Consider the following 23845-nt stretch of genomic DNA (forward strand, 5'->3'; position numbering starts at 1 on the left):
GCATGATCATGGTATAGCACCAAATGTAACACATAACTTCAGAAAATCATAACTCTCAATCCACAAATGAGAAATGCACAAACTTTATATGGAAATGAAGGTCAATGTGTCTAGTTTCACCACAAAAAATTTCAAGCTCATTGGATATGTCATAAGTATTTCACAAAGAGAATGGCACAAGGTATCAATTTGGCATACATGTCAAGAAAATAATTACCATAAAAAATCCAGCCAATGGAAAAATCATTAAAAATCACAATTAAATGAAGGACACATTCATGATCATGAGGACAAAATTTCAAGATTTTTGGATAACAATTGAATTGAAAAAGAATTGTTTAAGTTGAGTGGAATTATGGGTGAAATATGAACACAAGGCATGGCATGAGTGGTCAACATAAGTCAACAAAATGGCAATTGTGTGAATAGTGCAGTCACTTAGTGAAACGACTGCGCTTCAGGGGAGAAAACGGAATGTTCTCATTGGCTCCCAGCCAATGGAACAGTGGCATGCGCAGCAACAGCCAATGGGCTTCGAGTTTTCTGGGTTCATCATAACCCTTAGGGTTTGGCAACAACAGGGCAACAGGTTCCATTTCATAATTCATCATATCATCATGAAATTCAAACAAACATGGCAATGGTGATCGACAGCAACACAAAAACTTGACTAGCATACAACAGCATTCATCATCATTCATCATTTAAATCGACAGCACGTGAACACAGCAACATTCAATAATCAAACCAACAAAATCATGAGGAAAAATCTGGACATGGTAAGTTTCGAAACAGCCAGCATAGCATCATCATCATTCGACCAAACCAAAACAAATGACAGCATGGTATTATCAACATCAGCTTGATTAATCAACCAGAAACAACAGCAAAATGTAACAATACATAGGTCAAACATCCACAACCAAATATCAATTCTGTGGATGCTGCAAGCAGGTTTAAAGGTTTCTCAAACAGCAGGGCATTGACAGCATTGGTATTCAACATTGTATCATCAACAACATCATGCAATCAACATGCAAACATAACCAATCAAAATCAACACAAAGCATGTGGAATTTCTGTTTTAGCTGGAAAATAGCAAAGTTCAACAGCATAGCAGCATGGCTCATCATCATTCAAACAGCAGACCAAACAACAGCATGGAACATGTTTCAAAAATGCAGCAGGGTTATGCAGCATCGGTATTCATCATCAACAGATCAAACAACCCAAAACAATAGCATGGCATACTCATCATCATCATGTAACAACAAAAAGCCAAACACAACAGGTGGAATTCCTGGGCAGTTCATCATAATAGCAAGCAATATCATCTTCATGTAAACAGAAATCGAAACAAGGTATCATTCAAAAGCAGCATGGTTCATGGTGTCTATCAACATCCAACCAAAATGGACAAAAGCAAACAACATGTGGATTTAGCAAGCAGCAGGACACACTCATCATTCAATGAACCAAAACCAGACCAAGCATAGCATAATTAACATGGCAGCTGTAAACAATCAGCATGGTAGCTCATATATTCATCATCAATTTGCAATATGGTTAATAGCATAACAGCAAAACAACATGGACATGAAGATTTATGGACAGCTCAAACATAACAGCAATATCATGCATTCATCAACCAAATTCATCATTAAAATCAATAGCACATGAACAACAGTATTAGCCAAAAAATCGTGGCCATGAAATATCATCAGTGAGCAATATTAATCAATCAGCAAAACACACAATGGCAGGGCAAGCAGCATGATACCATCATCATTCAAACATCAATCCACAACAAAGCAAATGTTAATCATGAACACAAAAACTGGACAAGGCAGGTTGTAGCAGCAGTATACACCATTCAACATACAAAATCACCAAAAATCAACATGCCCAGAAATCAACCATATGCATATCAATAGCTTCATCAAACTACATACAAGCATTATATAGCAAGGGTTTTCATGAAATCATAAACATGTGAGCCAATCGATGGAGAATGCATTTGGACCTAGAAATGAAAGTTCAGATTTCTTGCAATATGATTAACCAAATCAAATGATGTAAAGCACACAACATTCAGCATGGCAAAAACTATCAAAAACATATCATAGCATAGCAGATAATGAAGGTCGAAACCTTACTTGGTTTTGAAGAAAAGTGAGCTACAGTGGTCCTTTTGTGGTTGTGAGCAAAAACAGGTGAGCACAATGGTTGCTAATGATGAAGGCTTGAAGAAGATCAGTTTAAACTTGCTTGGTTTCACTCTAAACCCCAGCTGCCATTGAAGGACTCCTTTGAAAACAGAACCGGATAAAAACTGTGCAGAGGATGTTTTATACTCGAAAGGAGTTCCAAAGAATGTCCAGATGAAGAATCAATCCCAGTTGTTCAAGGGTTTTTTGTGTTTTAAGCAGAAAATGCCAAAAACGAAAAATGGAGAATGAGAGAGTATCAAGGTTCTTGGTCTGTGGCTGCAGTGTCTAGGGTTTTGCAATGTCAGAAAATGTCCTTATATTCATCTGTTAATCATCACTTAATTAAATGGTAAGCTTGTTTTGTTCAAAATGGGTGATTTGCATTTTTGCTAATTGAGGAACAAGTGAAATGGAGGGTGTGTGCTGCTGCGAATTGGGCTGCTACAGGCTGCAAAAAGGACAACATATTTGCTGTTTTGGTTGTACAAGAAAAAGCTGTACTGATTTTGCCTTATGTACTTCTATTTGCACCTTTTGCCAATTTTGAATTTTGATCCAAAATGATGATGGAATGATGGTATGATGATGGTTTTGGAATTGGAACAAGTCAAAAATGTGATATGGAACATTTCCCAATTGACCAAATCAAGAAAAAGTCAAAAACTCAAAAAGTCAAAGTTTGGTCAAACTTTGAATTTAAATGCAAAAGGTCCAAAAATGCCATTTTGAATGGTAAGGTTTTAGGTCATGAAATTTATATTTTTGGAAAGAGGATGAAAAATGTGGTTTGTAGAAAAAAACCCCACCAAATTTGGCCTTATGGTTTGAGAGATATGGCTTGTTGAAGTTCAAAATTTGGTGAAAATGATTTGATCATATCTTGACAACCACACATGGGATTTTGATGTTCTTGGACTTTTTGAAAATGGGAAGACAAGATCTTCAACTTTCATGTTGGGCAAAAATTCATTTGGAGCTTGTATCATGATGTAAGTTTAAGATCAAGAAGTTTCCATTTTTGGCAGTTGAAATTACAGGTCCACTTTCTATTTCTGGAAAATTTTCTGATTGGCCTGATTTTCTTCCATGATGAGGTTGAACATGATATATGAGGCTTATACAAGCATGAATGAGCTTCTTCAAATCAATTCTATCCATCAAATTCTTGATTAAATCCTCAGTTGACCAAGTTTGACTTTTCTAGGGTTTTGAGTGACTGATGCATTTCTGATGAATTCCAAACCCTAATTCTTTGAGGACTTGACTTCAAATGATGTCTCAAGTCATATGAACTTTTGATTATTGAGCATGGTGTCCAAATTCTGCAAGAATGGCCACCATCCATTGCTTTGACTGATCAATGACTGACTTTGACCTAATTTCTGATGATTACTTTATCTGCAAGCAACAAGGTTAAACAGACAATATTTTTGTACTTTTTGAATGATAAACATATGAAAGCAAAGATATACAAATGCACAGTATGCTTGGTGATCAAGAAACAAACCCACAAGGCAAACTATCCACTAGAAGGGGACAAAGGCATGCATTGATCCTTGAGGTTATGATATGAATGATATGGGCCATGAGGGATCTTAGGGCCCAAAATTGGGGTCTTACAGAACAGTTGGTGAAATTTAACCCATAATGCCTAGTCTCCATTGCTAGCATTGCAACACAATAATTATTGTTGAGAATACTCAATAAATGTATGAACCAAGAAAAATGAAACCAAAAATGAACAATAGCGAACGTCAGAAGAGAAACCAAGTAATATGAAGATTAGAAAAATACCTATGGTGTCAAAATCGAACAGCTAACAACGAATTAATAGAAGGAGGAAACGTCGTAGATCTAACAGAGGTGGAAGGAGAACGCCTTAGAAGTAGCGAAAATCGTAGCAGTGAGAACCCTAACGTGAAAAAGAACGAAAATAACAGAGAGTGAAATAACAAAACGCGCAGTATGTTATAATTTTAATGTTTACTAAAGGGGACCTTAGAGGACGCTTGTGGAAAAAAAGCGCCCTCTAAAGGGGGCCTAAGAGGGCGCTTATGAAAGCGCTCTCTAAGGCTTTCCAAAAGCGCTTTATAAACTGGAAATGCACATGGACTTATAGAGCGCTTTTTTAAAAGCGCCCTCTAAGGGTAACCTTAGAGGGCGCTTTCTAAAAAGCGCCCTGTATTGTTGTCCCTCTATCTCCTCCTTATTTTTTCGCTTCACCTTAGAGGGCGCTTTATTACAAAAGCGCCCTCTAAAGTGCGTTGTCTATTCCAGTTGTTCGCTCCTTATTTTTTCGCTTCACTTTAGAGTGCGCTTTTGTAATAAAGCGCCCTCTAAGGTGCGCTGTCTATTCCAGTTTTTGGCGTAGTGTGTGTTGGTCTCGGGATTTTTTTACTGAAAACACTATTTTTTGTGCGATCTTCGGTCTTTTTCGTCCCGATTCACTTCATTGACCTCTTATTACTTAAAAACTAACAAAGGAGACAAAAAGCGTGTAAAAACGAACTAGAATGATTCAAAAACACATGAAATCAAAGGAAAAACAAGCAAGAAACATGATACATTTACCGCTTATCAAATACCTCCAAACTTGAACCGTTGTTTGTCCTCAAGCAACAAGCTTGCTTCGACAGTATTTGGATCAAGTGATTTTTGGTTTCTTCAAAAGCTCAAAAAGATGAAATTTGTCGATACTCATACGTGGTCTGTTATTTTGACCGGCTAAGACTCAAGTTCGCATGTACTCATCCATACCAAACGTATTACCGAAACACAAAATCATAAAATAATTACAGTCAAAAGTTTTCTACTCTGGTCACTTCTCTAACTATGCTTTGGATTTAAGTCTCTTTTCGATTTTCTATCCCTTTCATTTTGAGAGTCACTTTAATACAATTTGAATTATGATAATTATCACACGCACAGGATCGATTGAGAATTGCTTGATTGAAAAAACACTTCAAATTTTAATGTAAATGCCAATTAAATAGTTTTATAAATGCTTTCAAATATTCTCTAGTGATCACCTTATTCTCTAGTGATCACCTTGAGGACAAAGTGATAGCTTAAGAAACAAAATTGTAAGATACAAACCCTTAATTTATGATAGTTAGGGTCTTGTTAGTTAATAGGAGGGATTTTTATTATTTAGACGCAGTTAATTCATCGGTAGAAAGTTTTATTAAATATATCAATCATATACAACACAACAGTAACTGTTATTTGCAATTGCAGTTAATGCTCCAGTTTGGTAGTAGGGAGGTGCAAATCCTCGAAGCTATGTGACATTAATACGTAGTTCAAAGAGATTTTTTCTATTTTTTTATATATTAGTTAGCTTCTATGAAATTATTACTAGTTTTAAATTTAATAGGCTTGAGATTCAAAACACTTAATTATAGGCCATTTTTATTTTTGTAGAAAGTCCACAGGGACTCGAAAAGTTAAGGGTTACCATTATTAATACTAGCGTCCAAACGGGTACGCGTCTGTCCGCACTGATGCGCATAAAATATAAATCGTATTATATTTAAATTTATTTTTATTTTTATTTTTAATTATTTATAAAATATTTAAAGATAATAATGTGAAAAATAACAAACCGCTGTATAACCGTCGTTTGTGGGAAAGAGAAGTTAAGATTTAAAATAAAATTGAAAAGGTTATATTTGGAAGGAAAAAAAGCTACACCAAATTCATATTTTTCCTTTATATATTAGTATAGATTAATGCACCTTGTGAACTTCTCAATGATCATATTCACTCTATCTTTCAACTTTCCATCAAATCATAAACACACTCAATTTCTGTATTTTTTGAATGAGTTGTCAATAACAAAGAAGTACTACCTAAATTTAATTACTATTATTATATTTTCATTTACAATAATGATGTTTGTCATTAAGAATCTATAATGCTTAAGAAGTTCACGGAATTTAATTGTAAATGAAAATATGAAGTGTTTCTTTGTTATAATAATAGTATCAAATTCCTCTATGATGCATGCATGATACAATTTGGATGCAGTTGGAGCATGATAATAATAGTAATTAAATTCCTCTATATAGTATCAAATGAAAATGATTGAGAGAACTAAAGTGTTTCTAATGCACTGCACAAGATAATGTAGGATTATATGAGAAAGAAGATAAGGTTTCCTCTATATACATTCTACGTACATTCGATTGGTTAATGCTGCCAATCGATTGAAAGCTTCAAATTCCGTGAATTATTCGTTGCAAATAGCCGTTGCATTTATGTCTCATCCAATCATCTTTGTGGTGTGATCAACGTTCATATTTATGAGTTTTGAGATTATCCAATTGATTACATCATAGTGACTATTGATAGGTTGTCCCATATTCATCATGACTTTTTTGGGGCTTTTGTGTTGCACCTCTATTTAGTTTTATTTGCACCCCTTTCTATAAAAACACTTAGGGCTGGTTTGATTTAGTTCTCAAAAACAGTTTTTAAGTTTTTAAAAGTTTAAAAACTAAAAATCTGTTTGGAATACTTCTTTTTAAAAATTATTTTTAAAAACTATTTCTAGTATTTTAGTTTTCAAAACTAAAAAACTGAAACAACCTTAAACTGTTTTGCTTTTTAATTTTGGTTTTTCTTTATACAGTCATTGAAAATTAAAAACATACGGAGAACAACATATTTTCATTAATGACACTTCTATAATTATTTAAAACTTTTATTTTGTATTTCATTTATTTTATTAACTTTTGTTTCATTATTACATAGTGTCCTATTGTGTTGTATTATAGTGGGAGTATGTCCTAGCAAACATTGGATGAGTTCGTCTTTAATTGAACTCACGTTTCATGCCTTTTTTCTTAATAATAAAATATTAAATACTAGAGTTATAATTTATAATAAATTGAAACCCATACTTGTAATGGTTACTTTAATAAATAGTTTAGAAGTATATAAATAAATTTTTTAAGTTGTTAATTTATAAATAAATCAAAATTTTCATCCTTGTTTATTAATAGTAATGTATTTATCAAATAATATTTAACTAAATAAATATGTTTTTTAATTTATAAAATAATAATAAATATAATTATTGTTTGATAAAATTAAATTAAGCTTCATTTAAATAAATAAGAAATGCATATTGTAATTATATATTTGTAAAAATCCACAATAGGTGAGATCAACTAAAGTCTTGAGGGGTCGCTCGCAATATACATTATTCACTCAGAGATAAGTGTCGCTCTCGATCCATCGAACCGACCCATAAATTCTATATTTTAGTGCGGTCTGGACTACAAAAAGGATTAAAAAACACGACCATTATTTTTTGGCGCAGTCCATCGAACTTATGTTTTTCAAGAACTGGGTTGGGTTGGCCCATTAAAAAATTTGTAAAATGATTTTAGTTAATTTTAGGAAAAAATATATGATTAGATAAGTGCGTTTTCAAGGGAAAAAGAAAAGACGAAAGAGGATGAAGAAATATACATTTATGATTGAAAAATCGTAGCATGGATCGTAAGATCTGATTAATGATAAAAAAATATATTTATATATGGACAAATATATACACATTCTCAAAAAATTCTTACCAAATGAGTTTTTATTCTTTCACCTTTAAAATAGTTTTAAAAAAATGGACAACCAAATAATTTTTTTTTCTTAAAAACAATTTTAGAAAATAAATTTATAAAATAAATTTTAAAAACTAAAAACTAAAACTAATTCAAACATGCCCTTAGAAACTCATCTTCTTGGCTAGTAAAAATAATTTATTGAAATGATTAAAACTAAAACCACTATTTTAAAGGATTAATTGTAATTTTCTAATCATTTCAATTTTAAAATAATGTACTACCTCAAATGTCAAGAGACCTTGATAAGAACTTCCCTTAAAGGAAACACCAGTCATATTATGGTGTGTTCTTCTCTATGTATCATTGGATGCAAGAGTTGATATAAAAAACGAGATGGATAAGTCCATCACAATCATATCCACTTAACCTATTATGAGGTTTATTGATCACTAAGGATCATAAATGTTGAGATATTATTAAAACTCTTGCTTTGATCATTGTTGATATTCACCATCATCGCACATTCTTGGATCAGAGACTTATTTTATACTTAAGAGTATATCTTTGCTTTGCATAACTCCATTAATTATTGTTAAAGCTTCGAGTTGAAAATCACACCTACATAACATTAAGGTTTCACCTTTGGTACCCAAATTTTCTTAGGTCCAGATGGGTTATTTTTTCCAGAAGGTAAGGGTTATTACGTTTAGACATTTTTAATTTTTTAAAACATAATGGCTCTAAATGGCCAACTCTTTTGTAGTGTGTGCATTTATAAACTGAATGGTTCTTTTTCTTGTGATCTACACCTTTACTAGGTTTTCTATCCTTTTTTAATCCTAGTCCATTTTTTTTAAGGAAGACTTTTAACTTGATAGGATAAAGTCAAGCTTTTTTTTCCCTTAGGTAAACTTACATAGAGTTTCATGCAAATCAATTAATTCCATTTTCATGGAGACACAAGTCTCACATGTTTCTCTTTAGTTTCTAATTTAGTTATTTCTAGCTTAAATGATTTATTGCTTTCTTTAATAGATCACAAATACGCTCAAACTCCTTTATACAAGAAAAATGAATTTCGTGGCTAACTCTAATCAAACAACAAACACGAAGATAAGCGACGAGTCTTCCTTCCAAATGATGGATTGAAGTGGTTAGTTCTCTTTCCACAACACTACGCCAAAAAGTGCTTTTGGCAGCACCAAAAAGAAAGCGCTTTTTAAAAAAAGCGCTGTAATAGCTTGAAAAAAAATTCGCCTATGTAAAGAAAGCGCTTTTAAGGTAAAAGCGCTCTTATAGGTCTCCACTTATGAAAGCGCTTTTAAGGTAAAAGCGCTCTTATAGGTCTCAGTCTCACATCTATGAGTTTCACACTTATGAAAGCGCTTTTAAGGTAAAAGCGCTCTTATAGGTCTCATGGGTTTCACACTTATGAAAGCGCTTTTAAGGTAAAAGCGCTCTTATAGGTCTCAGTCTCACATCTATGAGTTTCACACTTATGAAAGCGCTTTTAAGGTAAAAGCGCTCTTATAGGTCTCATGGGTTTCACACTTATGAAAGCGCTTTTAAGGTAAAAGCGCTCTTATAGGTCTCATGGGTTTCACACTTATGAAAGCGCTTTTAAGGTAAAAGCGCTCTTATAGGTCTCAGTCTCACATCTATGAAAGCGCTTTCATGGTAAAAGCGCTCTCATAGGTCATGGTAAAAAATATGTACCAAAAATTACCAAATATTCTATAAAATAAAAAAATAATTTTAAAATATTAATATGGTATAATAAAATATTATAATTTTATTGATGATATTCTATTATATGATAATATAAAACTAATTTAATTTAATCGACATTATCTTTAATCTCTAATTAAATTATCTTACATGATTAAATTTATTATTATAAAAAACAAATAGGAATACTTTTTACTCCTTGTTGAAGTTTTGAAACACAGCTCAACTTTCATTTCCCTATCCGTTACCTCGTCGTTCACTTCAACATGGCGGTTTCACCTTACGCCGCCGTTTCAACCCCTCGTGTTTGTTCTCCACCTAGGTCAAAATCTCCCTCTTCTATCCCTTCCTGTAAATTATTCAATTCAATTTCAACTAATTCTCACCGTGTTTTCGCTTTTTCCATTGCAGTGTTTCCACTAAAATCTACTCTGGATTGAAACTCCAATCTTCACGTGCGCCCATTTCTTTCTTTTTCTTATTCAATTTTCACCCCTTTCTTTCGTTTTTCGCTCACTATTTTCAATTGCAGGTTCTTTTGGAGCGTCTTCCGTTTCATCTAGCGTAAATGCTCAGTTTTTCGGTAAAGTTAACAAAGTTCTCAGTTTCCGGTAATTCTCAGATACCCTAAATCTGAAAACACTGTTTTTACGCCAAAATACACTAGAAGGGTTTTTACAAAAGTTACATTTCATTGTATAAAAAGATTGATGCAAACGGTGTCAAATTTTTCATGTTTTCAGGTATGCTAACCAGAAGCCAGTTAGGGCACAATTTCTAATGATGCCCATTGGAACTCCTAGACTACGCTATAAAACACCTGGTGAAGATTCTTGGCAATGGATTGATTTATGGAATGCCCTTGTAAGTTGTTATATCTGAATATATTTATCATTAGGCAATAGTCATATACTATGAAACATGGACACCGAAAATACGTCACCAACACTACACTCAAGCCATGTTGACACAAGTAATAACTTGAAAAATCGGTTTCTGACATGGACACGGACACAGACACAAACACATTTTTTCAAAGATAATAGACTACCTATCTAAGTGATATTGGTTTACTTTGTCATACAGTCATGGATCTCATATAAACATCGAATTCTTTGTCATTAAGTTAATTTCTAAAAAGAACTTGTGCATTATTTGATGCAGTATCGAGAACGTGTTGTCTTCATTGCACAAGAGATAAATGAAGAATTTAGTAATCAAATATTGGCAACTTTGCTGTATCTTGACAGTATAGATAACACCAGGTTTCTCTATTTGTACATTAATGGTCCTGGTGGGGAGGTAAGTAATGATTCTAGTGTTAGGAGATCAATAATTACATCCTTTTGTTTCTTTCTTCATGTTCCTTTTGACTATCAGGTATTTAACTTGCTTAAAATTTCATCATTTGCAGCTTACACCATGCTTGGCTCTCTATGATACCATGCAGAGCTTGGAGACTCCTATAGCCACTCATTGTGTGGGCCAAGCTTATAATATGGCATCATTTCTTCTTGCAGCTGGACAAAAGGTGTTGTATTATCCTACTGTCTTTTAGAAGTTTAGCTTGTCATAGTACGGTGATTTATGGTTAGAGATTTTGCGTTCTTAATATAATTAAAGATTATCTTTGTTAAGGAGTTGTATAGTTAGAGATTTACTTTCTTAATATAATTAGAGATGACATGTTGAATGGACTTGGTACTTACCTACAGAAGTAATCTTTTTGTACTATACACAAATAAAAGTGCAGGTACTTTAATTTTCACAATTTTGCTTATAATAGTGATGCTACTTGATAAGAAAAGATAACTATACATTCTTATTTATTTTTCTATGTAGTGTCCTCTACAGCGCAACGGTATCGATTGCGGATACTTTGTAATGAGGTTTATGAGGGAAATCATTAATATGAATCAAATAGAGATTCCAATCACGGTATGGATTTATAACTTAGGATTTGTTTTAATATTTGTCGAATATTTCATATTATTTATTACTTTTAACTAAATCATGCATATTATGTTTTGTTATGTAGTACTTTGATGAATACAAGTGTGCTCATTACACGAGACTGCAGTTGGAACAAATCAAGGAGGAATTGTGTCAATATTTTATTGAGAAAAGATTAATTAGTATATAATGGTTTCAAAATAACATGAATACTTTGATGAAGAATGGTTTCTGGTTGGCAAGTGTATAGTTCTTTATATTTTTAACAGATTAGTTATGACTCCAAATAGGCCGTATAACATATTAGTTTTGACTTGTGTATAGTTCTTTATAATTTTAGTGATATCTTTAATTTCATGGATAGATTAATGTGTTCATTCTTGTGTTGGTTTGCTTTAAAAAATTACAAATGCTTGAATTATGACTCCAAATGTGTTCAGTGCCTATCTATCCTTGTGTTGGTTTGCTTGAATTATGACTCCAAATGTGTTCATTCTTGTGTTGGTTTGCTTGTGTTGGTTTAAAAAATTACAAATGCTTGAATTATGACTCCAAATGCTTGAATTAGAGAGGCTTGATTTACAGGTTTATGGGATTATTCCCAAAAAATATTACAGGTTGAAATGGTAGGCTTAAACTGAAGGCAGTGTTTTGTTATTTTACTAGAGGAAAAGACAGCGCTTTTTAGTAAAAAGCGCTGCTAAAGGTTGTCAATAGACAACCTTTAAGAGCGCTTTTTACTAAAAAGCGCTGCTAAAGGTTGTCAATAGAGAGCGCTTTTTAGTAAAAAGCGCTCTTAAAGGTTGTCTATATACCACCTTTAGCAGCGCTTTTTACTAAAAAGCGCTCTCTATTGACAACCTTTAGCAGCGCTTTTTAGTAAACAAAAAGCGCTGCTAAAACCTATAGCAGCGCCACCTACGGCAGCGCTTTTAAGCGCTTTTAAAGGCCAAAAAAAGCGCTCTCATAGGTCTTTTTTGGCGTAGTGCAAAGAACTTGGAGAGGTTAGTATTCAAGCTTCAAAACAAGATTTTACACGTGCTAATCTTGAACCTGTATGTTCTTTTAATATCGGGCCTGAACTCATAAACCTATGAGATTTTAATTCGGCCTGATTTACATCCTTAACAAGCTTTTAACAACGGTCAGAGTTTAAACCGAATAACGGTTTTACACATGATAACCATCAACCAAGATGAGGTTTATCCATGGGTTGATATCGAACCGAATTAATACTTTTGAACAGGCCGAGGCTTCGAATCAAGTCGGTGACTTAGTAACTAAATCTCCAAAACCAAGCTTTTAACGAGTTTATCTTCGAACCCAAATAAATAATCCCTAAATGGATGATATATTCAACCAAGATAAAAATAAAATCCCTTGTTGAATTTACAATTCTACACTTCCAGAATTACAACCGCCTAACTTGCAAAACAACTTTCTCAAAAGCACTATGGCTAAATTATAGTGAGAGAAAGTAAAGAGAAATATTTTAGAGAGAGCGTGAGGAGTGAGGAATCAAAACCTGTCTTTTAGGATGTAAAAATATGTGAAAAGGTACCTCTATTTATAGGCTAGAGGTTGACAAAAGAGAGGAAATTTTTTGTGGCAAAAATTGATGAGCCAATCGATTGGCACATGAGCCAATCAATTGACACTTGAGCCAATTGATTGGTTGACCTAAAATAATCATTTGGTTTGTTTTAAAAGGAAAAAAAATATCTATAGCCATTACCACTCATTAATATGATGACCTAAATGTTTAAAGCATATTTTCACAATGACCCAATCAATTGGGTGAAGTGCCAATCGATTGACAAGAACAAAAAATTTCCCTGAACTTTTTAGAGAGTTCCCAAGTCATCTGGCACGACTTCAAGAAATTTTTAGAAATATTTTCTTGAGAAAATCATGTTTAAAAAGTTTCTTGTGTGTGTGTGTGTGTGTGATTTGCCATATAACTTTACGAGAAAATCCTTATGCTTTTACACTACTATTCAGTTAGACGCGTCAGGGCGAGCTTTCACACACTTCAAGTCTTGTCAGAGACTTCACTTTTTTAGACACTTGCTTGAGTTATACTTTGAGATAAGGTTTGATTTATAATTCATTTAGACACCATCATAATATAAACAAGTTTATCAAACACTATTGATCTGGTTGCATCTTTAACCTCTTTACACTTGACTTTAGTTGTTGACATCAAATACTTATTGTCATCATAAAAAGCATGTTCATCTTTAAGAGAGCTTACTTGAACAATAACTTGCAAAACAAGGTTCCACACTGTTTTCAAGATATTTTGAGAAATAAAAGAGGTTTCAAAGACACTTTTATGTGTGTGTGTGTGTGTGATTACCTTAGTTTCTTTGCAGTTACTCTTATACCTTTTTAATGCATTGATCACTCAGACGCAAGACCATGCAAACTTTTACACTTCCTTTCTTTCACAACCTTGAAGCTTCAAGTTCCTCTACTTGATTCATTAATGATTTAGCACTTCATTTAGATCTTAATTCTTCTATTGATGAGGCTTATATAACTTATTAGATAGGCACCATCATTAAATGTTGTTGGACCAAAGATCATCATTAGGGACTCCTCCCAATGTCGTTTGACATTAGGTATTGTCATCATGAAAGTCATTGTGAACATCTGGATATCATTATACCTGCAAGCACGTAGATCAATAACTTTGATTCATTTCTCATATGAATAATTGAAAATGTACAATTTGGTCTTTCCCCATAAAAATATTTTCCCTTTATATGTCTCATGAGGAGCTGGCACAATCTAATCTTCCCCGTAAAGTATTTTTCCCTTACAAGTCTCACTCTTGAGAAACCATGTACAATATGGTCTTTTCCCATAAATCATCTTTCCATTACATGTCTCATTCTTGAGACACATGTACAATCAAATCTTCCCTCATAAAACATTTCCCCTTATAAATCTGATGCTTGAGAGATTGTGTACAATCCGATAATTTAAGTTGAATCTAAAACAAATTTGAAAGAACGTGACCGAATTTCTAACTTATCCAACAAGGTGTAGCCCACTTGGGCCAACTAACGAGCCAAGTCAATCAGGTCGGTCCATTAAGATATATCAAAAGGAAACAAACACTTAAATAGTTTTTATCCATCTTAATATCAAACAAGTCAAAACTCTTATATAAAAAATACAATCACAAATGAAAGGAGATTCACATTTTTCATACAACTAACATTCGCAACTTTTATGTGTTTAATATCGATAAAGTTATTAATTAATGTATTCAACTATTCAAAAAATATTCAACTTCATACTCAATTTTTTTAAAAATAATTTTAAAGAACTCGAATAAAGTCTTTAAATTAAAATGTCATAACAAATTTAATATATGTGTATTAGATCTGTCACTTGTCACTATTACAAAAAGCTTTTAGAAATACAAGTAAAAGTTACAATTATTTTGTAGATGAATCACACAAGCAACATGTAAGGGTGTATCTAGAGTTCGTACGCTATTAAGTTACAACTCACTTATGTATGAATGACCATTCGTACACCAAGTTGAAGTCCCTGACTATTTTTCATGTACGATTGTTCAGCTAAATTTAAGGAACAACAGTTAGTTTATGGCGGGGTCAGCAAGAATAGTTACATATCTTATGTTATATTTTGTACTGTACTACTTTTCTGTGCATGCAGTTTGCTTTTTCAATTAAATAATATAACAAACTTTATGGATTTTCGTTAACTTCTAAACCATATTACATGAGAATAATCGAAACTTATGGAGACTCAATATTAAAACTTTGTACGAATTATATTTACGGCATATATTAGTTCCCAGTTAGCAGTTTGTAATCACCAAAAAAATAAGATATTCCCATAACTAAAGTATATATATCAAAAGCAGTTTCTTCCTAGGTTTCTATGTTAGACTAAAGTTTCAATCGGAATATCCCCAATAATGCTTGCAAATTAATTCCATCACATAATTTTTTTTATTAAATTAAGTTAATATAATTATTTTATAAAAATCATGATGTACTTTTTAAATTAATATTTAATAACTCTTTTATTCATAATAATAATAATAATAATAATAATAATAATAATAATAATAATAATAATAATAATAATAATAATAATAATAATAATAATAAAAAAGTCTTTGTTTGTTTGATGGTTCTTTCAAGAGATAAGATTTTAAGAGTTAAGTGAATTTAAAAATAATATTTTTTCAATTAACTCTATTTATCATTTTTTCAATGCATTTTATAATTGAGAACTTGATCATTTTTTTTTATTTGAGTTAATTGAATATCTGATATTATCCTTTACACATTTTTAAGATAGACTATCTTCTAAAGAGAATATGTCTTAAACGCTAGTGCTTGTTGATTCTGGTGGGATTGATTGTCCCTTTTACAAGGGATTCGATTTAATCGGTCTCACATCTTTTTGTTACTTGAGTTATATATATATATATATATATATATATATATATATATATATATATATATATATATATATATATATATATATATATATATATATATATATATATATATATATATATATATATATATATATATATATATATATATATATATATATATATATAAAGATTTTTCAATGGTTGGGTTGATCGATGTGGTTCTTAGACCATACATTTATTTTTGAGTATTTCTTTTCTTTAGGTGATAGAGTCGAATCTATCAGTGATTTTGTTATGATCTGACACAATGTAGTCTTAATCGTTTAGGAGCTTGTAATAATCTCATTTTTAATGGTGTTTTAAAAAACTATGAAAAAATGGAGGAAATAGTTTTTTTTATGGATGAGTTAGGCCCAACCACACTTCTTATCATGATATCACGAGTCTATAAATTTCGGATCACCCGACGTTTATAACCACGCACCAAGCCCAATAGTGATGTGCGTGAAAGGGTGTATTGAGAAAAATTTAAGTCTCACCTTGATTAAAAATATAATCCTTTTTATATAGAGTGACACCTTTCACCTTAAAATTTGATTTTATAAAGATGAGTTAAGTCAAACTCTAATTCTACCATATATAATGATGAATTCATTGGATTAAGTGTTTTAGTTTGTGATTTTCTAACCAAAGTACTACGGGACTGGTGTTTAATTGCTAGAGCGTTTTTCCGAATCTATTTTATTTATTTTGTTAAATTGAAGATTCTTGTTCTTTTTATCGTTGGATTCTTATTTATTTATATTGTTGGTAGTCTATTAAAACACTTCTTATATTTTAGAATTATTTATACTCTGATTACTACCTCTTTATTAATATATTATTTTATCATTGATAACAATATTAATTTCCAATGCTAAATAATTTAAAGTGTCGTGTAATCCTAAATTAGGAATCTTTAAAATGTGTTGGAGGATAGGGGGTATGGTGTGACATTTTGAATTGGTTTGGAAGTGTTAGCTAGTGTCCTTCCTATTGATTATAGGCTTCCTTCTTCTATTTTTGTGGCCTAACTCTATAAAGAGGAGATATTTGCAAAGAACTTTAAATTATTCGCATGTATTTGAATTTTATGAAAATAATAGAATAAATTTTTTTTTCTAAAAAATTATCAAGATCTCAAATTTTAGATTAAGTCAAAATTTTCAGGTGATTGTGGTTTAGGTAAAAAAGATGTAGAACTTTTGATATGACTTAAATTATCTTCTTTTTTAAAATAAATTTATGAAAAATGAAGATTTCAAAAAAGAAATGAAGATTAGTAACAATTTAGGAGCATAACAACTAGAAAGAAAACAATTTAATAAATCATTGATATTTTAAAATAACATATAAAACATATTTTGTGTTTGTTAAAAGAAGTTTTATAGTCTAGTATAATCAGCAGTCGTAAATAAAAGTTGCATAAACATTTATTTTATTAAAACATAATTTCAAATTTGTAATGGTCATATTTTTTAACAATATATGTGCCTTTTTCCATATACTCTTTAAAGTTTTATTTAAAAAAAGACTTGAATACAATAAGACGGGTGTGGAGTATATTTTTCCAATAATACATTTTCATTACTAATAAAAATATGTGGATATCTTCAAATTCTAGTTTAATAATTAAAAAATTGACATTATTAAATTAAACATTGTCTTTAAGATTATGATACTCACCGTGATTTTTTAAAATTATTATTTTTTTGTTTATAGATAAAAAAATACATAAGAGTAAATCCTAACCTTTTTGTTTAAACTCAGTCATAATAATGTAATAATATTAAATTTTATTATCTATTATAATTTTTTCAAACTCGAATAATTAATCTCTACATCGAGGATATCAAACCTATATATAAATTATTTTCAATTCAATGTAATATTTATAATCAATAGTTCAAAGCATCACGGAAAGATCCGACACAAATATACCTTAACTAGGTTAATCAAACCTATAATCCAACAAATAAACTATAGTACAATTTGGCATTGACACGTACGATTTATGACCCAATAATATGATATTCAATCAAGCAATCATCAATCCATAGTCTTCTTATTTAATTTTCCACTAATGATTTAACATCGTATAATAAAATATAGAATAGATAGAACGTTTCCTAGAAGCTAGGTGTTGCCGGTGACAACAATGTTAGGGTATATAAATTGATTGATTTATGTCTATTATATATTAAATTATCCAAATGGCATTGAAGTGGACACCCCAATTGTTATTGGAATATTAATTAAGAAATTACCCACGGCTCACTCATGCTTAATTCTGATTAGGGTTTGGGTGATTTTTCAAAAGTTTGATTTAGAATGTTTAAATTTTTAATTAGCTGGATCAAGCTAAAAGCATTAACTTTACAAACTATATGGAGGCGTATGAAACTAGAACTACATCATTTAATCTATTATGAGTTGGTGATCAAGCTATTAATAAATTGTAATAATTTTTAATATAATGGGAGATTTTGTTATATGGATATACGATAAAAAAATTATTAAAAATATTATGTTGTTAAATTTAACATATTAATCTCATTTGATTTATAAATGTCAAACTTAATAATATGACAATTTTGATAATTTTTTACTGTATATTTATATAACAAAATTTACTATTGGATTGAAAATTATTATTATATAGATCACGTCTATAAAATCAAAAATCATTTGATATGTTAAAAAGAATGATGAAAATTAACGGTTTTCATAGAGTTTTGTAAGACGTTTATTTTTATGTATCTTGTTAACATGTCAAATAATTTCAGATTAATATTAAATTTTGTAAAAATGATTTATAAGATAATAATTTTCAATCCAACGGTAAATTTTATTATATAAATATGTAGTAAATAATTATCGAATATGTCATATTATTAAGTTTTACATCTTAGTGTTATTTGAATTATATATATATATATATATATATATATATATATATATATATTTGCATCATAATTAACTAGTTGAATTATGAAATATGTTAGTTAGGTGAAGGAGTGTTTTTGAAGAAGAAAATTGGGTGGAGGTTGGGAAGAATGGATTGTTGAATATTGAAAATGTCGACATCCGTACAACATGCAATCCATGTTGACATGTTGTGTATTATCATTGTAATGCTGTCTGTGTCCGTCTACGTTTGAATTAGTTTATTTTATATTACATCTTGGAAGGAAAATGTCTATAATTATATTAAGTCCACACACATGCTATTTTTTATTTTTTTGGACTGAAGAATTAATTGAGGTTGATATGATAGAAGAAGAAGAGAATGGGTAGAGTAAGATATGATGTAAGATACTGAGTACTGAGTAAGCAATGAATGAATGAGTGAGAACAAAAATGGATGGGGTTCATGTGGCTTCTCCCCTCTTAGTTGCATCACTAAACCTTCCCCCACGTGTCAGACATACTAACCTGAGTTTTAACTGCTCCCACGTTTATTTGTCTTTCTTTTCTTCTATGCATGCACGCGCTCTTCTTCTCCTCAACCACACACGCACGCCTCCAAATTCTTAACTAAAATAAAGGAATAAATAAATTGTCTTTTTGGTGTATAGACTATAGAGCATTTTCTTTACCTTTATGAAATATATTGAAATTGTATTTTTTTTTAGTGTGTTGTTAGTTGATTGTTCCGAGTGATTTTTGAATTTTGAGGGTTTTTTTCTTCTTCTGAATTATAGATAGGTGATGAAGTAATGAAATAGAGTTCAAATATGATCGATCAATCTTTTTCTTTAAGGTTATCATTTTAGCGTCCAAGTCAATGAACGGGTGGAAAGTAGTTTTAAAGTAAAAATAGATTGAATACTTGAAATAACGAAGAGTGATCTTTATATAATATGGACGGCTAAAATCGTTCATGTGTGATTCAACGTCTTATGCTGATTGTCGTTCGATTAGATCCAATGGTGAGAGACGTGATAGAGGGTGTCATTGTGTGTCCATGGAAATAGAGAGAGTCTACTTGTTCCCTACGTCATCTTTTTTAACACTTGTTAATGAACCTTCCTCATGGGCCTTGCAGACGACTCAAAATAGTTGTTCCCCAAGCCCTTGTTTCTACATCGTAGAACAAAGGATTTACCATGTTTATCCTCAGTCCAACCTCTATCAAAATGTAATACAAGAGCCTTGATGGACCGTGGATTTCAATGGAAACATGTGCATTAAATTTCTCCCTCGTGATGAGTAATGTTTCGCAAACATATCTCAATATGTGACCACACGTCTGACCGGTAATGATTAATTCCTTTTAGTACTAGGACATGTGTATGCTCTCAAATAGTCCGCATAGTAATCTCGATCTCGGAGGTGTGATTCACCTTTCCCAACGTTGTGGATAACATGATTCATCTTTCTAGGGAAATATATAAGGAGTTCTGGAGTTACCATGTTCCCATTTCTCGCCATTTGTGAATCTTTAAGACGTCTTCTCTCGTGTCTACAACTCGTTTTTTCTTCGCCAATCTCGTCCCATTTGTCATTATTTTTGACGTACTCGTGCCACCTCTTTTAATGGAGCATACAACTTGTGGGTCACTAAGTTCATCCTTTTCAAGGTAACGCCTGAACCTTTCTTTCATTTTGATATATACTTGCTTTCTTTATTAGAGTTTATAAAGAGGAGAGTTGTAGTTTTTAATCTTGTTTTTTGTACTTTGGCAAAAAAAAATCCCCATATTTGAACTTTGCCGAAGGCATAAAGTTTGTCTTTATATCAATCATGTGCTTCTATTTACAATCATTTCTTTTATATGTTAGCAACCTCTTTTGATATGGACAACTCTCAACTCATAATCCAAAAGGTGGCAAGAGATAACTCTTCTGTGTGGGTGGATCAAGATATGATTGATATTATTTCTGCCCTCATCGGTGAGGTTGGATGTACCACACATTTACTAAAGTGTCATCCCTCTTCGTGAATGTTTATTTTTCTTTGATAGGTTGCATCCTCCCATTTAACGACATTGAGGTGGGTGTTCTAAATCATCTAGTAATCAATCTTTTACAACTGCTCCTGGTGAATTGGGCTTATATCAAAGTTTTTCAATACTTATGAGAATACAAGAAATGTATGTCACCGCTATCACTCTTATTCCACCTCTATAAATTGCAATAGAGTTCTGCTGCTTCAACACAAGGTCAAGGTTTAATCTCTCTTTTTGGAAGAATACCAAGATATTTAAGGTTTATTTTGATATTGTGAATAACTTCATGGAATGGTACTATCTGGTTTGCCTCTTTATTGATGTGGCTCAAGCTAACATAAGCAACATAGATTTCGAGTCTCCTTATCGATGATCGGGAAAATTCTCCTAGTTCTGGTGCCAAAGTCATTTCTTTGTGGATGATGGGTCTTAATTCTATAACTTGGATGATATATCATAGGAAGAAACCCATATGAAAAGGAAATTTGTAGCCTTATTTATTGACGATGTTTCTCTTTCGGGGCAACGTCAAGGAAACAAAGGAAGAGGTTCATGGAGACACGCTTGCTAGTGGAAGATGTTATGAAAGAGGATATGAAGGTCATCTTTGGTTAGTAATACACAAGACTTCCTTTTTTATTTAGTGTTTCTTAAATGATTGTTATTTCCATATCTCAACTAATCTTAACAAGATGAAATAATGTTGAGTATTACAACTAAACTAGACAAATCTTTTATGCATAGTTACTGAAATATATACGAGTATATAACAATGTCGAATATTGCAACTCAACTAGATAAACCTTCTATGCCAAGTTACTGAAACAGAGGTGTACATAAAAATAACAAGGACTTTTGTAAATCCTAACACTAAGATCTTCAATGTGAGTGCTTGCTTTCTAATGTAGGGTTGAGCTCTTTATATAGCATAATAATTATGGGGTTTTCTACTTGGATAATATATTTGATTTCGTCCAGAATTAATGCAAAATCTGTTGGATATTTGAGTTGTTTCTTGAATATCTCCAATAAGATATGATTTGTTTCAATTTAAATTTAAATTTAAATCTCCATTTAAATCCAAATTAATCTACATCCAACTTTCAAACAAATCACCTAATCATATTTTAAATAAATAACAATAAAATCTTTAACAAATATGATGCAGAACATACTCCAAAATGAAGCAATTTGGCGTCTGTTGAGAAAGGCCCAAATGTCGTACTAACATGCTGGAGCATCGCGCCCAACATATGTCCCTTTTGTAGTTCATACAAATTTAGCAAGCTAAACCAATCTTGAACACTTGGACACTTCTCTGTTGCTACCGCGATCGAAATCAACTAGACCGACTGTGAACTGAAAGTTAAAAAGAAAAATGACTACACATAGTCACCACCAAATTTTATTTAATTCCTCATAAAAGAGAGGAGAGGAAAAATAGTCGATAAAACCCTCTAGAGAAAAAAATAAAAGGATAAGGATTGGTCTCGTAACCAAATATGGGTTTGGAAGTTGATTACGCAAGGGGAAGGTATTAGCACCCCTTACATCCATGGTACTCCATGGGAACCATTTAAGTTATCTGTGTGCGTGGGTATTTATTTATAAAAGTGCCTTATTATTAAGAAATTGTGAAAGAATGAGATTGTGGTTTATTATTATTATTATTATTATTATTATTATTATTGTGTTCGCCATGGATTGAGGCTCTTGTGCCTACGTATCATTCATCGGGTGATGAAGAATCAGAGCTCCGTAGTTCGAAGTAGAAAATATTTGTGTGTTGGTTGATTTTACCTTGAAAAAGGGTTTCAGTGTGATGCCCAAAGGCGCAAAAACGAGGTTTGATGAGTTGATGTTGATTTTAGAGTTTATGAAAATATTGTTTGTGATTAGATTGCACTAAAGACTATGGGCGGAGGAGAATATTTCAAACAAACATGTCAAGCGTCTTTTGTCCAAAATAATTAGAGTAAGGGTAGGAGATCTCCATCCCTACTCATTCCCCACCACTTAAGGCTCGTGGTGAACAACAATAATCGTATTTTTATTGTATTTTTGAATATGATTGAGAAAATGCCACTTGACATTGGATCAAGGGTTTATTGCTTTTGATTTTTAAATGGTTACGTACATGAATATTTACAGAGTAACGAAGCAAGAAATAAAGGGTCTCATTGTAAGGTAGCCCAAGAGAAAGTCTTGTGTGTGTAAAGTGACATATGCTAACAAATGGATAATGGGCTTATAGAGTATGTCTCCCTAGGGTAGTGCCATGATGCCATTCTTACAATAAAATATTGCAAGTTACAGATGAAAATCCAAGTTAGGGAAAAGTGTCAAGAGATAGGGCAAGGTCCACATGCAAGGTTCCTAATGAAATTGTCTAAGTCCAACAGTTGGTCACAGATGAATGCATCTTTTTTGTCTTTTAATTTTATCATGTTTCTTTTTGTTGTTTTTGATCATATGATGACAATAAGTAAATGACAATGATAAATATGCATGAGATTATATATACAATGATGATGATGAGGGGTACTTGAAAGTAAATTACAATACAATAAGTTGACAAGAAAATAAACCACAAGATGATAAATAAGATCGACAATAACAATGGTTAGTGATGAATAGTTAGTGGTTAGTAAACAAATGTACTAGGTAACTACCTAGGGATTATCTATCCATAAATCAAAGGACTCAAAATATGGCGCATCAAGGGATAAATTATCATTGATGCAAAATATTGAAGATGATACATGATAATCTATCAATAGATTTGAACCAAAGAAAGTTATACAACCCCAAGTCCATCTATCAATGATTTGACAAGTGAGAGATTATATCACCCAAATAATTACAAGTTCACAAGTTAAATAATATACAAGTTAGACATTCAAACACAAGTATTAATGGTTAGTGGTTAATGGAAACAACACAATCAAATAGATCAACAAGTAGGGA

General features: G+C 31.7%; 1 protein-coding gene across 1 annotated transcript; it reads left to right on the forward strand.

The window, feature by feature from the left end:
- Positions 1-9733: 9733 nt before the first annotated feature.
- Positions 9734-11078, forward strand: LOC127135654 (ATP-dependent Clp protease proteolytic subunit-related protein 2, chloroplastic). The gene is made up of 6 exons (XM_051062310.1): positions 9734-9827; positions 9917-9960; positions 10038-10116; positions 10249-10369; positions 10670-10807; positions 10920-11078. Exons 1-6 carry the CDS (start codon positions 9772-9774, stop codon positions 11061-11063), a joined length of 582 nt encoding a protein of 193 aa, XP_050918267.1. The 5' UTR covers positions 9734-9771; the 3' UTR covers positions 11064-11078.
- Positions 11079-23845: the final 12767 nt, after the last annotated feature.

The sequence above is a fragment of the Lathyrus oleraceus genome, chromosome 4 (genome assembly GCF_024323335.1).
Source record: "Lathyrus oleraceus cultivar Zhongwan6 chromosome 4, CAAS_Psat_ZW6_1.0, whole genome shotgun sequence".
NCBI lineage: Eukaryota > Viridiplantae > Streptophyta > Magnoliopsida > Fabales > Fabaceae > Lathyrus > Lathyrus oleraceus.